This window comes from Euleptes europaea, chromosome 5 (assembly GCF_029931775.1).
Source record: "Euleptes europaea isolate rEulEur1 chromosome 5, rEulEur1.hap1, whole genome shotgun sequence".
Lineage (NCBI taxonomy): Eukaryota > Metazoa > Chordata > Lepidosauria > Squamata > Sphaerodactylidae > Euleptes > Euleptes europaea.
Genome location: NC_079316.1, coordinates 90,773,798 through 90,791,579, shown reverse-complemented (window position 1 = coordinate 90,791,579; position 17,782 = coordinate 90,773,798). Strand labels below are relative to the sequence as shown.

Here is a 17,782-nt window from a genome sequence, read left to right as displayed (position 1 = left end):
GTTTCTGTTTTACTTGTTTTATCTGGCATACCTGCCGCAAATAAAAATTATTCATTTATTATTTACTTGTCATCGGAACTTCTGCAAGTCAGAATGCTGCCATCTCATTCAAGTGTAGTATGTAGAGCAACTCAGAGGTATAAGCTAACCCATTTCATGCTAAGTAACCTAGCCGTTCCTCCTAATCATTTCTGTTGTACTACTGCAGTGAAAAGTGCTTCCCAATTCCTTTCTTATTTGCCCTCCCAAGTAGTTGGGTTAATATTTCAATTTTACTGGTGGAGAAGCGAGGCAGTGCGAATGCTAGGCCACCAAGCAAGTTCGCAGTTAACAGGGACTTGTCCTGGCTCAAGTCCAGCTCTCTTTTAACTGGATTATGCTCCTTTCAGTTGACACTTTTGGTTCTACCTCTTATTATCCCTTGGGAGGTTAAAAATGCACAGAACGGAAGCACGACAATAGCTGGATGCAAACTTTATAAAAGAGCAGACTAAAGCTTTACCATGTCTGGAGGTCTTGAAGTTGACCGGGTGGAAGCCTCCTGTTAGAGCTGCTGAAGAGTCTGTGATGTCGGTATCAAAGTCCCGGCAGCTGCGCCGGTACACAACCACCCCCACAGCCATCAAGATCACGATGAAAACAAAGATGGCAACCACCAGGCCAGCATACAAGGCCACATCACTGGTAGCCTCCAGTACTGTGGAAGAGGGAAGGAAGAAAAGAGAGATTAAGAAGGACATTCATTACTGCTTGTAGTTTCTCAAGTCACGAATGGTCCCCATTTAAGCCTAATCAGGCCAAATTGAATGGCCTAATTAGCTCAAATTAGTTATGGCACCAAAAAAGACCATTTGCTCTTCCCAAGTTTCTTTCAAGACCAGCCTGGAAAAAGCTTTCAGACAAGACCGACCCTCAAGTTACCAGATTCTCCCCCAGATCTGGTCTTGGACAACCCTTCCAGGGCTCAAGTTAGATATCTCTGCACAACATGAACCCCACTTGTGAAGGAGAAGCTGGTAATAAAAGCCCTATATAAGAACCACTGAAATCAACAGTCCAAACAAGTGTCTGATTATCTCTGGATTATAGGGTTGCCAACCTCCAGGTACTAGCTGAAGTTCTCCTGCTATTACAACTGTTCTCCAGCTGATAGAGATCCATTCACCTGAAGAAAATGGCTGCTTTGGCAATTGGACTCTATGGCATTGAAGTCCCTCCCCTCCCCAAACCCCACCCTCTTCAGGCTCCGCCCCAAAAACCTTCTGCCAGTGGGCGGAGAGGGACCTGACAACCCTACTGAATTGTATTGAGATTTATATTCACCGCCAACAACATCTGCCTGAGCTAAAGTAGACTTTACCACCTTCAAGGTATTAGAGTGGCCTCCATTCAACACTTTCCCAGAATAATTCTCCCCAATATGGCAACAACTTGGATTTTATACAGCTTCACTCCTTGATCTCCCCTCCCTTTGTTCTAGGCTTGCCAGCTCCAGGTTGGGAAATACCTGGAGATTTTTGGGGGGGCTGGAGCCTGAGAAGGGCAGGGTTTGGGGAAGGGAGGGACTTCAATGGCATAGAGTCCACCTTCCAAAGCAGCCATTATCTCAGGGGGAACTGATCTCTGTCAGCTGGAGATCAGTTGTAATAGCAGGAGATCTCCGGAGTTTGGCAACCCTACTTTGTTCTCTTTCACTCATTCTCACTTTCCTTTCTATACTATGTCCCAAGTCACAGGTTCCTTCTTCCTGAAGGGGGATACAGGTCAGAACTGTGGACATTTTATATTGAAATTATAGCTGGGATAAAATTAACTATGTGAGTGGTTCTTTAGAACGTCTTCCTTGAGGGGACAGAAGGAATAGTGAAATACAGATTTGGAGAATTATCAGGAGTGAACAGGCACTAAAGTAATCTTCCCCCATCCCAAGACAACAAACTGTACCACTTTTTATAGGAGTGGGAAGATTCCACAAAGACTGCCAAGACAGATATGGAAACACCCATGTCTGGCTTTCATCATTAACTACTGCTGATTTTTCCCCTATCTGATTCCAAAGTATAGCATATAGCAAGAACACTGCTAAGTAGCTTAGGACGGGGAGTATTTAAGTGATTTATAACCCTGTAAGGGAATCCAGATTTTTCTCTCAAGTACATGTCTGTATAAAATTCACTTCACCATTAGTATTATTTACGAACCCCTTGTCATAAATATACATGGCATTTTACAGTTTAAGCAAAAGTAGACAGGCTCTTGGCTCCAAGGAGCTTCCAATTTAAAGTTTGACAGCACGGAGAGAGAACAAAGGAAGAGGAAGGCTGGGAGAGGCAGGGGATAAGAAGACATTAATGTGGACAGGGAATGAGGCCTAAGGAACTAAACCAAAGAGGGGGTATTTGAAGGGAAAGAGAAAACTGGCACTATGTGTGTGTGTGTGCGCGCAAGAGAGAGCTCCATACGCAAGGCTTAACAATGGCACTCTGTTATTGCTACAAAAATATTATATGCCAATGAGCTACAAATAACCAACCAATTAATAATGGTAGAAAAGAGCAAGAGTCCAGTAGCACCTTAAAGACAAACAAAATTTCTAGCAGGGTATGAGCTTTCGTGAGCCACAGCTCACTACTTTAGACACAGCTAGAACATTAGTCCATCTATCCTTAAGTAGAGAAGAGTGAATTAGACACACAATGGCAATGAAAATGTCAAAATCAAGTAAATGACATTAGCAGGTGTGATTTTGACATTGTGTGTCTAATTCACTCTTCTCTACTTAAGGATAGATGGACCTGCGTTCTAGCTGTATCTGAAGAAGTGAGCTGTGACTCACAAAAGCTCATCCCCTGCCAGAAATTTTGTTAGTCTTTAAGGTGCTACTGGACTCTTGCTCTTTTCTGCTGCTATTGACAGACTAACAGAGTTACCCATCACAATTAATAACGGGTGAGAGAAAGAAAATGACATGAAAATGAGGAGAAATAAAAGAGAAGACTGGTTTTAAGGAGGAAATAAATATAAATAAAATAAAAATATTTTTTCTCACTAAAACATGAACAAACACCTATTTTAGTTCCCAACGGATATATGTAATTGAATTCAGTCAAGTAAAGAATGACAGGTGTAGATGGAGTACAGTGTTCTGCTTTATTCAAACAAAAATCTGATAAAGGTTTATTTTGCCCTTATTAATGATGGCCATAGCCAGGAATTGTGTATACATACTAAATATATGCCCTGACCTGGATGGCCCAGGCTAGCCTGATCTTGTCAGATCTCAGAAGCTAAGCAGGGTCAGCCCTGGTTAGTATTTGGATGGGAGACCACCAAGGAAGTCCAGGGTTGCTGAGCAGAGGAAGGCACTGGCAAACCAACTCTGTTAGTCTCTTGTCTTGAAAACCCCATAAGGGGTCGCCATAAGTCGGCTGCGACTTGACAGCACTTTACACACACACACACAGTAAATATATATTTGGGAAACCATCATAAGCCAATGCCACACAACAACATCTAAATACAAGGGTCCTAAAGTCTCAAAGTTATTTAAAGTATTAAAATATTCAATACTATCAAATTTAAGTTCAATAAAAAGTGTTCGTCAGTCAACCTTTGTGCTTACTGGCCATAATTCAGGAGGGCAGGACCAGGTTTACTTTATAACAAGAATTTGACAGAGCACAACAAACACATTTTCCTTTCTATCTTTGTAAATAAAAAGGCTAAGGGTTTTATAAAAAAAAAAAAGGGGTTGAATTGAGCCAAGAATCCTCAATTATCACTACGGGGGCCAGACTCCCAGACCCCTACCTTACGCTGCTAGTTGGCTACAACCTTTTATTAGGTGAACCAGAACCAAACCTGCAACCAAAAATGCATCTTATCTACTGAATCTGAGCCTTGCTGAAATAGAATTTCCTTGAGCCCGTTTTTTTTTTTTGCTTTGCATTTTTGCTAAGCCATAAGTTTTAGCGGTGTATTATACATTGCTTTAGCACCGCCTAAGTCCTTAGGGCTTGATTTGGGGGCAGTCACCTTCTCCAAGGCTTCCAGAACTGTAGAGAGATACCCTTAGAGATAACAGTCCTCCTGCTTTACTTTACCACCAAGAAAGGTCATTATGGACAAAACTAAACCTCCAACATAATTACAATGAAAAGAAAATGGCTATGAAATTGAGACTTACGGTGACTTTTGGGTTCGCTTACAAATCTTTTATCTGTTAGGAGAAAACAAAGTTTAAAAAAAGGTTGAAAAATGAGGATAGTGACAATGATGGTGTTAATTAAAAGGAAACAAACGACAGATCAGCACCCTGGGCAAACATAAGGAAAAGGATGTGGTGAAAATATAAGCATGATGGAACTGTTCGTGTAGAAGCCGCATGCATGATCAAGCCATGTCAGTGATACTGATAGGGAAGTCGCCTCCTCATCATTTCAGTCTATACCTCTTTGACGCCTGCACTGATAAATCTGCCTGCAACACCAGAACTGCATGTGTGAAGATCATCATCATTTGCGTTCTCTACACCGGCCGTTCCCAACCTCTTGCATCTTACTTCCCAGCAATTACACTCTAGGAAAGAACCTGGGTCCCACTATGAGAAAAACAAAAAGCCCACTTTCCCCATGAAGGACATTTATACAATTACAGGCATTCTGTTATTACTACTAGCATGGCAAAAGGTTGTGTGTGTTAAGTGCTGTCAAGTCGTTTCCGGCTCATGGCGACCCTATGAATCAATGTCCTCCAAAGTGTCCTATCCTTAACAGCCTTGCTCAGATCTTGCAAATTGAGGTCTGTGGCTTCCTTTATAGAGTCAATCCATCTCTTGTTGGGTCTTCCTCTTTTCCTGCTGCCTTCTACTTTTCCTAGCATGATTGTCTTTTCCAGTGACTCTTGTCTTCTCATAATATGTCCAAAGTACGACAGCCTCAGTTTAGTCATTTTAGCTTCTAGGGTGAGTTCAGGCTTGATTTGATCTAAAACCCACTGATTTAATTTTTTTTGGCGGTCCAGGGTATCCGTAACGCTCTCCTCCAACACCACATTTCAAAGGAATTACAGATGGGTAATCTGTGGCAGTTATGGATGGCAGATGGCATGTTACCCTTGTAGGTGAATATGGGGACTGAGGAAGAGCAAATTTTTAGTAATTGCTATAAAACCCCTCTATCTCACTTAACTACTTCAGTGCCCAGGTGGTTGTATGCATACCACTGGTTGAGATCCGTTGATCTACACCTTGAGGGCACCTGCACTGGGGTATCTGTCCAATTACCAGCACAGCGATATCATCCTAACAGTTTGGGATACTGTGCTGATACAGCATCCCATTCTACAGGCCAATTTCAGGTTCATCCAACTTGTGATCCACCAAGCTAGATGTTGGTCATTCGCCACAGATGGCAGCCCACCCGGGGCTCAGTAAATCTCTCTTTTTCTAGCCTGACTGGGCTTACAAAATGATCTCTGTGTTGTCTAGCAGACTGCCTGCTGCTGGACTGCACTGAGCTTGCTGGACAATGCTGTGCAGGCTGGGGGCAGGACAAATCTATGGGAGCGCCCAGGCCAGAGCTTTTCCTATGCCCTTTGCCAGTGATAACTGTCTATACCGCCTCCTGTGATTTGTCATGGCCCCTGATTTCTGCTGTACGTCAGTGTGTTGTTTGCTGTGCACGAATGCAAAAGAGGTACACTCTGCTTTGCAACTTGACTGGACAGAATGTTTGAGCTGCCCCATTTCTCAGCCGTCCCGCCCTTTCATTGCTGGAGTCTTTTAAATATTATTTTTGCCATCGCACCTGTGTACCCATTCATCACAGACACCTGGCCAGCTCCTTCTGCAAATTTCCTATTGGAGAAGCTAAGCCTAACTACCCTTCTGCCTCAAGGTCCCCTGTTTTTTACAGCACGTTAATTTATTACACAGCTGCAGGGCTGCTTAAATGCAGTCATACACGTTCAGCAGCATTTTAGGAAAATAAGAGTATAAAATGCAAACCTGCAACTCTGGAAAGGGGAAGAATGTATGAATGCAACACGTATGAATGAGAAACATACAGAAGGTTAATACTAGTATAGTATAGGATAAAATGGAACTGAAAGCTAACAAAGTACGCTGGTCTGGACAGATATATGGACATTTGGCTGAAAGAAAAATGAGACTCTACTTGCTGACCCTGCTTTCTCATTACGGAAACATTCTTGAGATTTTTCAACCTGGCAAGTCTTTTAATGGATGCTTTATTTTATGCCCCCAGTAAAAGGCCAGGGGGCATTTCTGACATCAGGCTGCCAGGAAAGCTCCGGGTTCTCAGCTTGTTGCCTGAAGACCTCTCTTAGGACAGTCGACAGTCTGCACTGAGGTGGCCAAGGGAATATCGGAGGCAACAAGAACCCTTTCTCTTCCATTCAGCCCCAGCCCCAGGAGTCAGCGACTCAGAAACATAAAAACCAAGGGTGGACTTGGGCCTCCGACTTCACTGGGACAATTCCTGGTGGGCGGCTACCCTGGCACCAGAAGCTGGCAGAGCCCGGTGGCCTATGCGGTGTGACAGTGTCACAGTCTGCCTGGCTCACATCCGGGCCCAGACAGCAAGGGCGATGGCTCGGCCAATGGGACCGCTCAGCTCAGCTTGCTCCAGCGTTGTTTTAATGTCCCTGGTCCTCTTCCACTGAAAGCATTTGGAATTAAAAGATGTTCTTCTGGAGACAGCTTTTCTCTGGCTAGCTACTCATCAGAGATCTTCAAGTTACACAACGGCAAGAGCCTCTTTTTTCCAGGCCACCCTACCTTTTGAATTTGATCTAGATACCTCCTTTTGCAATAGAGGAACAAGCTGACTGGGCGACATGTTGTAATTATACATTTGACCCTCAAGGGAGCAAACAAAAAGATCAATACAGAGAACTAGAAGCATCTAGTTCATGTTGATATTGTTTTTCAAAGCTTCATCTCACACACACCCCTTTCTAAGGTCTCTGGACATCCCTTGCACAAGAGGAGAACCAATGGAGGGGGGAAGAGAAGTACATAAATAACCCTTTATGTCCTCTCCCAAATGTGATGATCTGAGACTCCTTTACTCCTTGCTGGGAAGCTGCTTGATTTCTTCCTCATTTTTCCCCCTTGCCTGTGAAGTGTTAACAGCCAATAGCGGGCTGGCACGGTGTGCTGCTCCGTTCTGCCTGCAAACCCCACTCGACCTCGGCTGTCACGAAGCCTTATCTTCCCCCAGCAATGAGCCTCTCCAGCAGCTACTGATGCGCAAGGTGCTTTTTTCCTATGCAGGACGCCCTCCTCCTCCTCCTCTGGGTGCCAGCATGGATCAACCCGGTGAGTTAGTTTTAAATGACACGTAAGACGCAAGCACACGCGACCAGAGCAGGTAGGATTACAGCGCAGTCGGGCAGGGTAGGATTCAGGCAAAAGAAGCAGCTAGGAAGGTCGCAGGATAGAAAGCAACAGGAAAACAGCAGGTGGCAGCATTGACACAACACAGAAAACGAGAAGAGGCTCAGGTTCCTTCCTAGGCAAGGATGTTCTTGCAGCAAAGGTTGCATTTCTGCTTATTTAGTCAGTTTCTTAGGATCCTCCAAAGGTAGCAGTAACCCAGAAATCCACCTGTTCTTTTCAGCCTTGCCTATCTGAAGAGAAGAAAAGTTAAGTGTAGTGCCCATGTGGTGTTCAGTCAGAGAGTGTTCAGCTAGAGTTGGGGACACCTGGGTACACCAGGTGACCTTTGGGTCTTTCTTTCTTTCTTTCTTTCTTTCTTTCTTTCTTTCTTTCTTTCTTTCTTTCTTTCTTTCTTTCTTTCTTTCTTTCTTTCTTTCTTTCTTTCTTTCTTTCTTTCTTTCTTTCTTTCCTCTCTCTCTCTCTCTCTCTTTCTCTCTCTCTCTTTCTTTCTTTCTTTCTTTCTTTCTTTCTTTCTTTCTTTCTTTCTTTCTTTCTTTCTTTCTTTCTTTCTTTCTTTCTTTCTTTCTTTCTTTCTTTCTTTCTTTCTTTCTTTCTTTCTCAGCCTAACTTACCTCACAAGGTGTTGTGAAGATAAAATGGGGGGGGTGTTGTGAGGATAAAACTATGTATGCCACGCCTTGAGCTCTTTGAAGGAAGGGCAGGATAAAAATGGGAATCTGTAAAACTTAGAGGAATTGGTGGTCACCTGCTTGTTCTCTCTCTGCATGCCCAGCTAATGTAAGCTGAGCTATTGTGATGTTATAGAACGCACAGAGATGTGCAAAGAGCATAAACTGAAGGTTTCATTAATGGAATGATGAGAAACAACATGCTTTTCTTAGCAAAGTTAAAATATCAGGCAGAAAACTTTTTCATATGTGTCTGAAGTTAGAAAAGGCTTTATGGGGAAAAAAGAGAGCCCGGGCAGATGGTGTTTCCAGACTGCAGAGTCATCATGCCAGGGAAAGGTGCACACTGCAGGGAAAGGGACCAAATTTCAGCAACTGATTTAAACTAAACCACCCAATACTGCGCTGCAAATATCTAGCAGCTGAACCCTTCATCTGTTTCGCCTGGGAAGTAAAGGACAGACTGACAAACAACCCAGTGGCAAAAAGACATCTGGGGAAGGATGAAGTTTTAAAGGGTCACAGATGTAGAGGAACCATCCAGAAACACTCCTGGGTTATGTCCACACTAAGTCCTGCATGGCCCTGCCACCCACAGCAACACCATGGGAAAAGAGGCAGACCCTTGGAAACCAGCAGAGACAGAGTGGTGGGTGAGACTGGGGCTGAAGGTAGACAGGCAAGCTCAGGGTGGAATTGCTCAGAAGGGCGGCTGCACGTTGGAAAGAACATCTTCAAACCCTCCCCATCTCCTATGTGCGGGAGAAATAATTCTTCCTGAAGGAGTCCTGTGCCTTAAGAGAGATGCAGGGAAGGACCCAAGGAGGGCTCACTTCCGAACTGACATGTGCCACATGCTTTCCTGCTTCACAGCCCTGATACTGAATCTCTTTTGTGTGTCTGCAGGGGGGGGGGGGGGAATCTAGCTGTTGTGCCATAGAGCTGAAGCAAATATTATTTGAGCATGTTCACAGATGCTCTCTTGTTGATTAGTGCTTTGCTCTGGAGTCCTGGCCTTGGAACTGAAAGCAAAACAATTTCTGCAGCAGCGGGACCCGGATTAAACTATGAAATTAAAACTCATGTGAAGCATACCGAGCTTCATTGGAACAGCACCTAAAGACTGTGGCCATTTCTACAGAAGCTCTCATACAATATCAGCATTCACTGGATTTCTACATATGCATGAAGGAAAAGCAATTAAATTACAATAGAATATGAGCCTTCTCTCTTATTTCTACACATACTATCAACACATTTTAATCTACATAGCCCATGTCCTCCATTCGCATACCCAGATGACACCCAGGGCATCTTTTAGTGACACCCCTCTACTTTCAGTGGGGTGGGAAAGCACCCCACCATCACAACCTCTAAATGACAGAGTAGAACAGTTCAGGAATAGCTCTGGCTCTTCCTGTACCCTAAAGATGCACACAAATAAAAAACAAGGCCTGGGAAAGAAATGCTGATATTTTATCCATAGTCTCTGAGTATTTCCAAAACGCTTTCTTTGTGAATGCTGAAGAGGGAAAGTGCTCAACAGGTCACGCAGAACATTTCTACATCAGTGACTGTTGCCTAGTGAAGAACCTAATATACCTTTTGAGTAACACTGGATTTGGCATCATAAGGCCAGTTGCCTTCCAGGTCAACTATTCACTGGCTAGCTGTATGGTTAGAGCTCATAGAAAGACCAGCTACAACATCCACAGTTTGATCCTAAGCATGGTGCTTCAGAGAAAATTCCCACTGAATTTAAGGAGATGCTATAATGCACGTGTGCATGAGGGCAGCCCCCGTCTGGGTGCTTGCCCGACAGGAAAAAGCGCTCACCTAAAAAGCTGATGCTAATGAAAGTCAGAGATAAGAGATGCTTCACACATTACAGGCAGGAAAACCCAGGTCTGCCACTGAGGATACACTCAGCAAGGAACTGCAGCCGGTCACAGCTCTCTACCAAGTAGACCTGGAAAATCTGGACATTCGTAAACACGCATTTGCCCCTTTCAGACAACAGCATCTCAGCTGTGCACCAAAAGAAGCTAGTCTGTTGAAGTGATTAAAGCATGATCCTTGACTTGGGTAGGAGCTAAGAGCTGAAGCTGGATCTCTGCTACAGATAGGCTAATAAGAAGAGGCTTTCGAAGTATCGACTGCCACCCAGATTCCTGGAGAAGATGCCTTTTACAGCAAGATGACTCACAGAAAACAAATGGATGGCTTTTTGGACACCCCCCCCCCAAAAAAAATTCCCTCTTTTCCTTTTTTGCCCCAGAAAGTGGACTCACTTTGCATGCAAAGCCCATCGGTGCAGTTTTTGGAATCGAGCAGCATGCCGCTGCAGTCTTTGCCTCCGTTTTTGGGGGAGGGGGCTGTGCATTCTCGACTCCTCCAGTGCGTGCACTCCGTGCTGCAGGCTGACCACTTGCTCCATTCGGTCCAAGCTCCATCTACTGCAGTCCAGGAAAAGACAACCCAACACAAAAAGAGGCAGCCAATCAGATGTCGACCAGCAGAAGTGGCGGGAGGAGGGGTAAGGGAAAAAATACTGTCAAAATACTAGGTGCTCAAAGGAGCAGGGAGCTGGAGTTTTCTTCTCCTAACCACTCCTTGGCACCTGAGAACCTGACAAACAAGTAAAATAATATTGTCTGTTAAGGAGAGCCCAAGGTCTAATGGCTGCCTTATTTCAAAGTTATGGAAATTCCACACAGAAGACAGCATGAATGTAAATTTCCACGGTGATTTCTCCTCAGAAAAGGAATCAGGGAAAAATCCAGGACTGTAAAAAAATGAATCAAACCGGCTTACAGTTGCCTTGCCTTCCCCTCCCCTCAACAGAAACCCTATGAGGCAGGTGGGGCTGAGAGAGCTCTAAGAGAGCTGTGACTCGCCCAAGGTCACCCAGCTGGCTTCATGTGTAGGAGTGGGGAAACCAACCCGGTCCACCAGATTAAAGTCCACCACTCTTAACCACTACATCACGCTGGTTATACACTAGGGGAGGGGGTAGATCCACAACGGCTGGGAAGCCTCTGAGGAGGCGGCACGGCTGCTGAAAATAAACTGAAAACATTTTACAGTGAAATAAGAGAAAATGCCCCCATTACAATCAATGGGGCTGTGCCACCAAAAAAGGTAGCACAGCAATGCTGCTGCGCAAGGGGACGTTCCCGGGGTGAAAGGGTTTAGGAAGCTGCCAGGAACACCCCAGGAATCCCCCTCCCATGTTGGCATGGGCTTTCCCTTCTGAGAATTCCCTGCTGGGGTGGCTGCACTGGCTGGCACAGCTCCGCGGCTCCCCGACGCCAGCGTGCTTGCCCCCGGGATGGTGTAAGTGCTCCTTATCTCGCTTTAAAGGGGCACTTACACCAGTGCGGGGTCATGCTGGCTCCTAAGGAGCTTCGACCCCCCCTTAAGGACTGCAGCCTAAATGTCTAAATACATAGAAGTCAATGTTAATATTAAGAACAATTTATGTAGCATGTTAGAGCATTCAAAGTCATTCACATTTGTTTTTTCATTAAACCTCAACAGCCATTTTAATGTAGGATGCTATAACTATCCCCACATAGGCGCAGGTAAGAAAGCCCGGCTTGCCCAAAACCACCTACTGAGTGGCTGAGGTGACATTTGAACCTAGAGCTTCTCAGCTCACACTCGTGGTTACCATAATATCCCACCTCTCACCATTTAAAAGCACGGATTTTGAAACAATATCCTCCATTAATTTCGGAATATGTGCAATTCAAAACAAGTACCAAAAGTATTACAAAACTTGGTTTGTCTTGGTCCAGCTTCCCATTATCATATGCATGAATTTCCCTTTGAAGTCTTAAAATAATAACTGCACATAATAAAATTTACTGAATTCTAACCCACCCCCACCTCCCATTAGCGTCCTTGCTATATTATTTATCCTATTTTGCTCCTCCAGGTTAAAAATATTAAAAGATTGTTCTGTTCCCCAATTCCTTCCCAGAACACAACTTGCTGCTGGCAGATGCTGGGGTGTTAGCTGTTCTTTCTCTAAATTATGCATCTCTCTTGGATTGCTATTCAACAGCATTCTCTTTGTAGACGAAATCCTGTGTAAACTGGAAGGTGGACTGTTTCTCCCCCAGAGGTCTATTATTTTGAGGCAGTCCTAAACTGGGAAAAGGGGCTATGATCACAACAACTTTTGGAAACTGGCAGCTTGGTTTCTAAAGCAGGACTTCTCCCATGTTTAGTTGCTGGATCCTTGCTGCTTCAGATATTCTGATACTCTGGGCAAGATAACGGGTCTAACTCAACAGGTGAAGGTATGGAACATTATATTCTGTAGCATATTCTGTACAACTCAAACAATTTCAGCCAGTCTCTCTCTCTCTCTCTCATGGGGAATAAAACAAAATTCAGGGCTCACATGACCAGCCTGTATGTTCCAGCTGATTTGTTGTAAGGGTCTCAAATCTAACTTCACAATACTAGACCTCGATAAAGAAGAATTTAGCCTCCCCAAGTGTAGCAGATGGTTCAGATGGGTAAGCTCAGGTCTGAGGAAGGGACGGCAAAAACTAGGGGCGGGGGGACAGGTCTCCTGAGCAGATGTTATCCTTTCAGGTCTCCCAAGAAGGTGCCTGGAGATGGACACAATTCACAAAAGCAAGTTTCCGTGGGTTAATCAACACCTGAGAGGTTGTTGTATAATCAGTTCTCTTTTGATGCACAAAAGGGCTGAGTGCCAATGAATGGCCTGGAAGGAGGTCCCATTGAGAAAATACCTGGGTCTGTTTGGAAAGGCTTTTCTCCAGCCTCAAAGATGCCAAACCTAATGGAACCCCTTGATGGCAACCCCCCCCCAACTCCTGCATGAAATCAAAATGCTTCCTTCCACTCAAGTTCACAGTTTAAATGAACTTTACAGTTTAAATGAAGTTCACAGTTTAAATGAATTTTGAGCTGCCTCAAAATAGGAAGACGCCTTCTTCAGAATGCCTCTGCCACCTCAGCATTCTCCTATCGCCCTGCAATACGCACTTCCTCAATAATCTCTTTAGGGCTACTAAACTGGAACATCTCTGTGGGGATGGAATGAGTACGGCATTTGCATCCATGACCTGGATGGAAATGGCTGCCTGGGGTCACTTACCTGGGCACATCGTGGTACAGGAGACCTTGTAGAGGGACATCCCATCGCAGACGGAACCACCATTGAGAGGCGCTGGATTGGTGCAGGTCCTGGTGCGCTTCTGCCAGCCACGGCCACAGGGATTGCTACAGTGGGACCATTCTGACCAGGTAGACCAGCCACCATTCACTGGGAGCAGGGCAGGAGACGGAAACATATATTGCAGTTTTAAAATCGAAGGGAAAGCTGGTGAGTGATATGAGTACACACAGACCAAACATCTTTCTGGATACCTTCACCTCTAGCAAGTCACCAAAGCCCAGGTTTTTTAAATGTTTTGGCTGCTTATGTGGGATATGCTTAAAACATGTCATGGTGGCTTCAAGTGACAGGCTCATGTGACATGGACCTCCACCAGTTGTGTCAGCATTGCAAATTCCTGCTGGATGTTGGCGAAGGGTTGGAGACCAGAGCAATTCATGTGGAGAGCAGCTATTTAATGGAGACAAATCCATCCACGTGGACATATTTCCATTGTGTCTCATGAGGTATCTGTAATAGAAGAACTGGCTTCCACCCACACAGAAGCAAGGTAGAAGAAAATCTACATTTCATGGACCTGATAGTATATGGTCAAGGAAAACTAGGTAAAAACGTGTTCCTGCTTCAGTGGGCGAGCCCAGTTCTGTGTGGAGGGAATGCGGTAAGGGCAAGCATGAAGCCAGGAGAAGGAAATGCAATTAAGACAGGAGCAGCCAATAAGGATGTCCTCCTCACTGATCCTGCAAAGAAAACTCAGGCTTATGCTTGAAAGAAAAGGAGACATTTCAGCCATCATGGGCCTCACTTATTCGAGATGCACACAGGGAGGCCAGCAAACTCTCTTTTCTTCTCCAAAAAGTATTGTAAGAGACAAGAGGTGAGGGGCTGTGGCTCAGTGTTAGAGCATTTGCTTGGCATGCAGAAGGTCCCAGGTTCAATCCCCGGCATCTCCAGTTAAAGGGACCAGGCAAGTAGTTGATGTGAAAGACCTCAGCCTGAGACTCTGGAGAGCCACTGCCGGTCTGAGTAGACAATACCGACTTTGATGGACCGAGGGCCTGATTCAGTATAAGTCAGCTTCATGTGTTCAACCGTTTCTTCCCTAGAAGGAGAAGCTCAATGCTAAATATTCTCCATTAGAAACTGAGAATTGGGACAGTACCTATGCAAAAACATACGTATTCAGAAAAAGGTGTAAGCTTGGACTATTGAACTGGAGGACTCTTAGGGACATTGGTAGGGAGTCTGCACACTTAATATGGGAATAAATCCCATGGAACTCAGTGGGACTTACTTCTGACTCGACGCACATAAAATCAGGTCCCTGTTTGCATCTAAAAAGGCTGTTTCCAGTAGTATTACATTATCCAAATATTTAATTTAAAAGTATGTGTCGTGTGTGTTTTCTGTGAAAGCACCCCAAGATAAACCCCGAGTGCCTGACCGTGAAAGGTTTAGTACCATAGACAATGATAGTGGCTGTGGTGCTCCGCCGTTTGGCCACAATATTCTTAGCCACGCAGGTGTAGTTGGCGGTGTCTGAAAGCCTGGCCTGCTTAATGATGAGGTTGTGGTCAATGGTTATCAGGAAGTTGGTGTCCTGGGCAGTGTCAATCACATCCTCATTTCTCAGCCACTCCACCTACATAGAGAAAAATGAGGAGAGAAGGAAAGCAGTGGAGAGGGAAGGTGGGGTAGAAGTGTTGGGACAGGTAGGAAACAAAGGTCAAAGTAGGTGAGAGAGGCACAACAGGGTATCATTATTAGAAATTTTAAAAATATGGGAATAGTACTGCTGTCTTGCCTGATCATAGAAATTTTATCTCTGTGTACATGCATGTACATGTGAGCATGAGCAGCACACACACACACACACACACACACTCTCTCCAGATGGTACAAGCAGTTTGGGTGGGGAGGGGCTGTGGCTCAGTGGTAGAGCATCTGCTTGGCATGCAGAAGGTCCCAGGCTCAATCCCCAGCATCTCCAGGTAAAGGGACCAGGCAAGTAGGTGATGTGAAAGACCTCTGCCTGAGACCCTGGAGAGCCGCTGCCGGTCTGAGTAGACACTACTGACTTTGATGGACTGAGGGGTGGCTGAGGGGAGACATGATAGAGGTCTATAAAATTATGCATGGTTTGGAGAGAGTGGACAGGGAGAGGTTTTTCTCCCTATCCCATAATACTAGAACACGGGGTCATCTGCTAAAGCTGGAGGGTGAAAGATTCAAAACAGATAAAAGGAAGTATTTTTTCACACAACGCATAGTTAAATTGTGAAACTCCCTGCCCCAGGATGGGGTGATGGCTGCCAGGTTGGAGGGCTTTAAGAGGGGAGTGGACCTATTCATGGAGGAGAGGGGTATTCATGGCTGTTAGTTAGAATGGATACTGGTCATGCTGCATGCCTATTCTCTGTAGTATCAGAGGAGCATGCCTATTATTTTGGGTGCGGTGGAACACAGGCAGGATGGTGCTGCTGCAGTCGTCTTGTTAGTGGCTTCCTGGAGGCACCTGGTTGGCCACTGTGTGAACAGACTGCTGGACTTGATGGGCCTTGGTCTGATCCAGCAGGGCCTTTCTTATGTTCTTATGGACCAAGGGTCTGATTCAGTATAAGGCAGCTTCATGGGTTCATGATACCCATAAACGTTAATTAATTTTAAAGTAAAAAAAATAAAAAAGCCAAATGTTCCTCCACAGGAATTTCTCATTTGATGCCGAGAACTCTCTTAGCAAACACAGCACATGTTAAGAACACACATGTGTATTCCCTGTCCTCCCCCCGCCCTGGCAGGAAGTCACGATTGGTAGCACTGGTTGTAGCCTGGGCATACAGCCAGAGTAGCCAGAACCCAGAGTATAGCCAGAGTAGCCATGCTTTTGCCGGGTACACACAATTTTCCTGCTTCAAAGCAATACTTAAGTAAGTAGAAACAAGCTTTATTTACAAAGTATCTTAAATTTTGAAGCAGCCAATGCATTTGGTAATAAAAATTCATCTGGCTGTCACCCCTGGGAGGTTCTAGTAGCATGAAGCACCTGGGCTTTGCTCATTGTTCAAGAGAAGGCCAGACTTTCTTACCCCTAACCTTTCTATTTTTAAATTAGTTCCCATCTGCCATACCAGCTGGATCTGGAATGGCCTATTATTGTTTGCTAGCAAAATAACAAGGGACCAAGCAGGTAACAAGCTAATGGGAATTTTTCCAATAATGGGAAAATTATTGGGAAGGGGTTGTGGCTCAGTGGTAGAGCCTCTGCTTGGTATGCAGAAGGTCCCAGGTTCAATTCCCGGCATCTCCAGTTAAAGGGACGAGGCAGGTAGGTGGTGTGACAGACCTCTGCCTGAGACCCTGGAGAGCATCTGCTTGGCATGCAGAAGGTCCCAGATTCAACCCCCCGCATCTCCAGTTAAAGGGACTAGGAAGGTAGGTGATGTGAAAGACCTCTGCCTGAGACCCTGGAGAGCATCTGCTTGGCATGCAGAAGGTCCCAGGTTCAATCCCCGGCATCTCCAGTTAAAGGGACTAGGCAGGTAGGTGGTGTGAAAGACCTCTGCCTGTGACCCTGGAGAGCCGCTGTCGGTCTGAGTAGACAATACTGACTTTGATGGACGGAGGGTCTGATTCAGTACAAGGCAGATTCATGTGTAATGCATTTATCTGTATCCTGCTCTGGCTTCCTCCCAGAGGCTCGAAACAACTGCTTTACCCTGACAACGACCCTGCAGAGTATGTTACGCTCAGAAAGAGCAACACCTACGGTCACTCAAGAAGTAAGGCTGCCAACCTAGAGGTACTAGCTGGAGATCTCCCGCTATTACAACTGATCTCCAGCCAATAGAGATCAGCTCCCCTGGAGAAAATGGCCGTTTTTCCAATTGGACTCTATGGCATTGAAGTCCCTCCCCTCCCCAAACCCCACCCTCCTCAGGCTCTGCCCCCAAAAATCTACAGGTATTTCCCAACCCGGAGCTGTCAACCCTACCAAGAAGGTCAACATCAGGCCCAATCTAGACAGGCAGTAAAATGAAGTGATACAATGGGCCGTACCTCTTCAGGCTAAAGGTGAAAGAAAATTCAACTTCTGAACGCTCCATTAAAAAAAAAAAAAAAAAAATTGCCTGCAAGTAAAAACCTAGCATAGCAAGCAGTGGCTAGAACACTGCTCCCTAATGTGCTATTTTATTTTTATTTTTGGTTTGGATATTAAATTTTTAAATAGTAGAGCATTCAAAAATGGCATCTTACTTCAGCAGCCCGAGGTGGTAAAATCTATTCTACATCCCCCTTCTGTTTCATAGACAGACCAGGCCTCTATGTTCTGCTTGCTGGAGGCAGAAGGCAGCTGCCACTCCCGTGGGCCCGACTGCCCACCTGCCCCCATCTCCCATTAACCTGCAGTCTCCAAGTCTTCAATCCTAAATCTCGCTTCCACCTGCACAACACCCTTTGCTCTTGCTGGAGAAGATCCTCTGCTGCAGAATGCATTCTTGCAATAACACGCGCTTCCTCTCACACGTCCTGCAA

The 17,782-nt window shown here is 45.2% G+C and overlaps 1 protein-coding gene across 1 annotated transcript in view; it reads right to left on the bottom strand.

Moving 5' to 3' along the window:
* The window catches only part of UNC5B (unc-5 netrin receptor B), a 70,054-nt gene that overhangs the window by 18,973 nt on the left and 33,299 nt on the right, over positions 1 to 17,782 (bottom strand). Inside the window, exons 8-12 of the mRNA XM_056850508.1 lie at positions 14,711 to 14,891; positions 13,229 to 13,396; positions 10,383 to 10,547; positions 4,187 to 4,219; positions 503 to 697 (exon numbers count right to left, since the gene is read on the bottom strand). Coding sequence (XP_056706486.1) covers positions 503 to 697; positions 4,187 to 4,219; positions 10,383 to 10,547; positions 13,229 to 13,396; positions 14,711 to 14,891 — 742 coding nt within the window. The remainder of the gene's footprint in view (positions 1 to 502; positions 698 to 4,186; positions 4,220 to 10,382; positions 10,548 to 13,228; positions 13,397 to 14,710; positions 14,892 to 17,782) is intronic.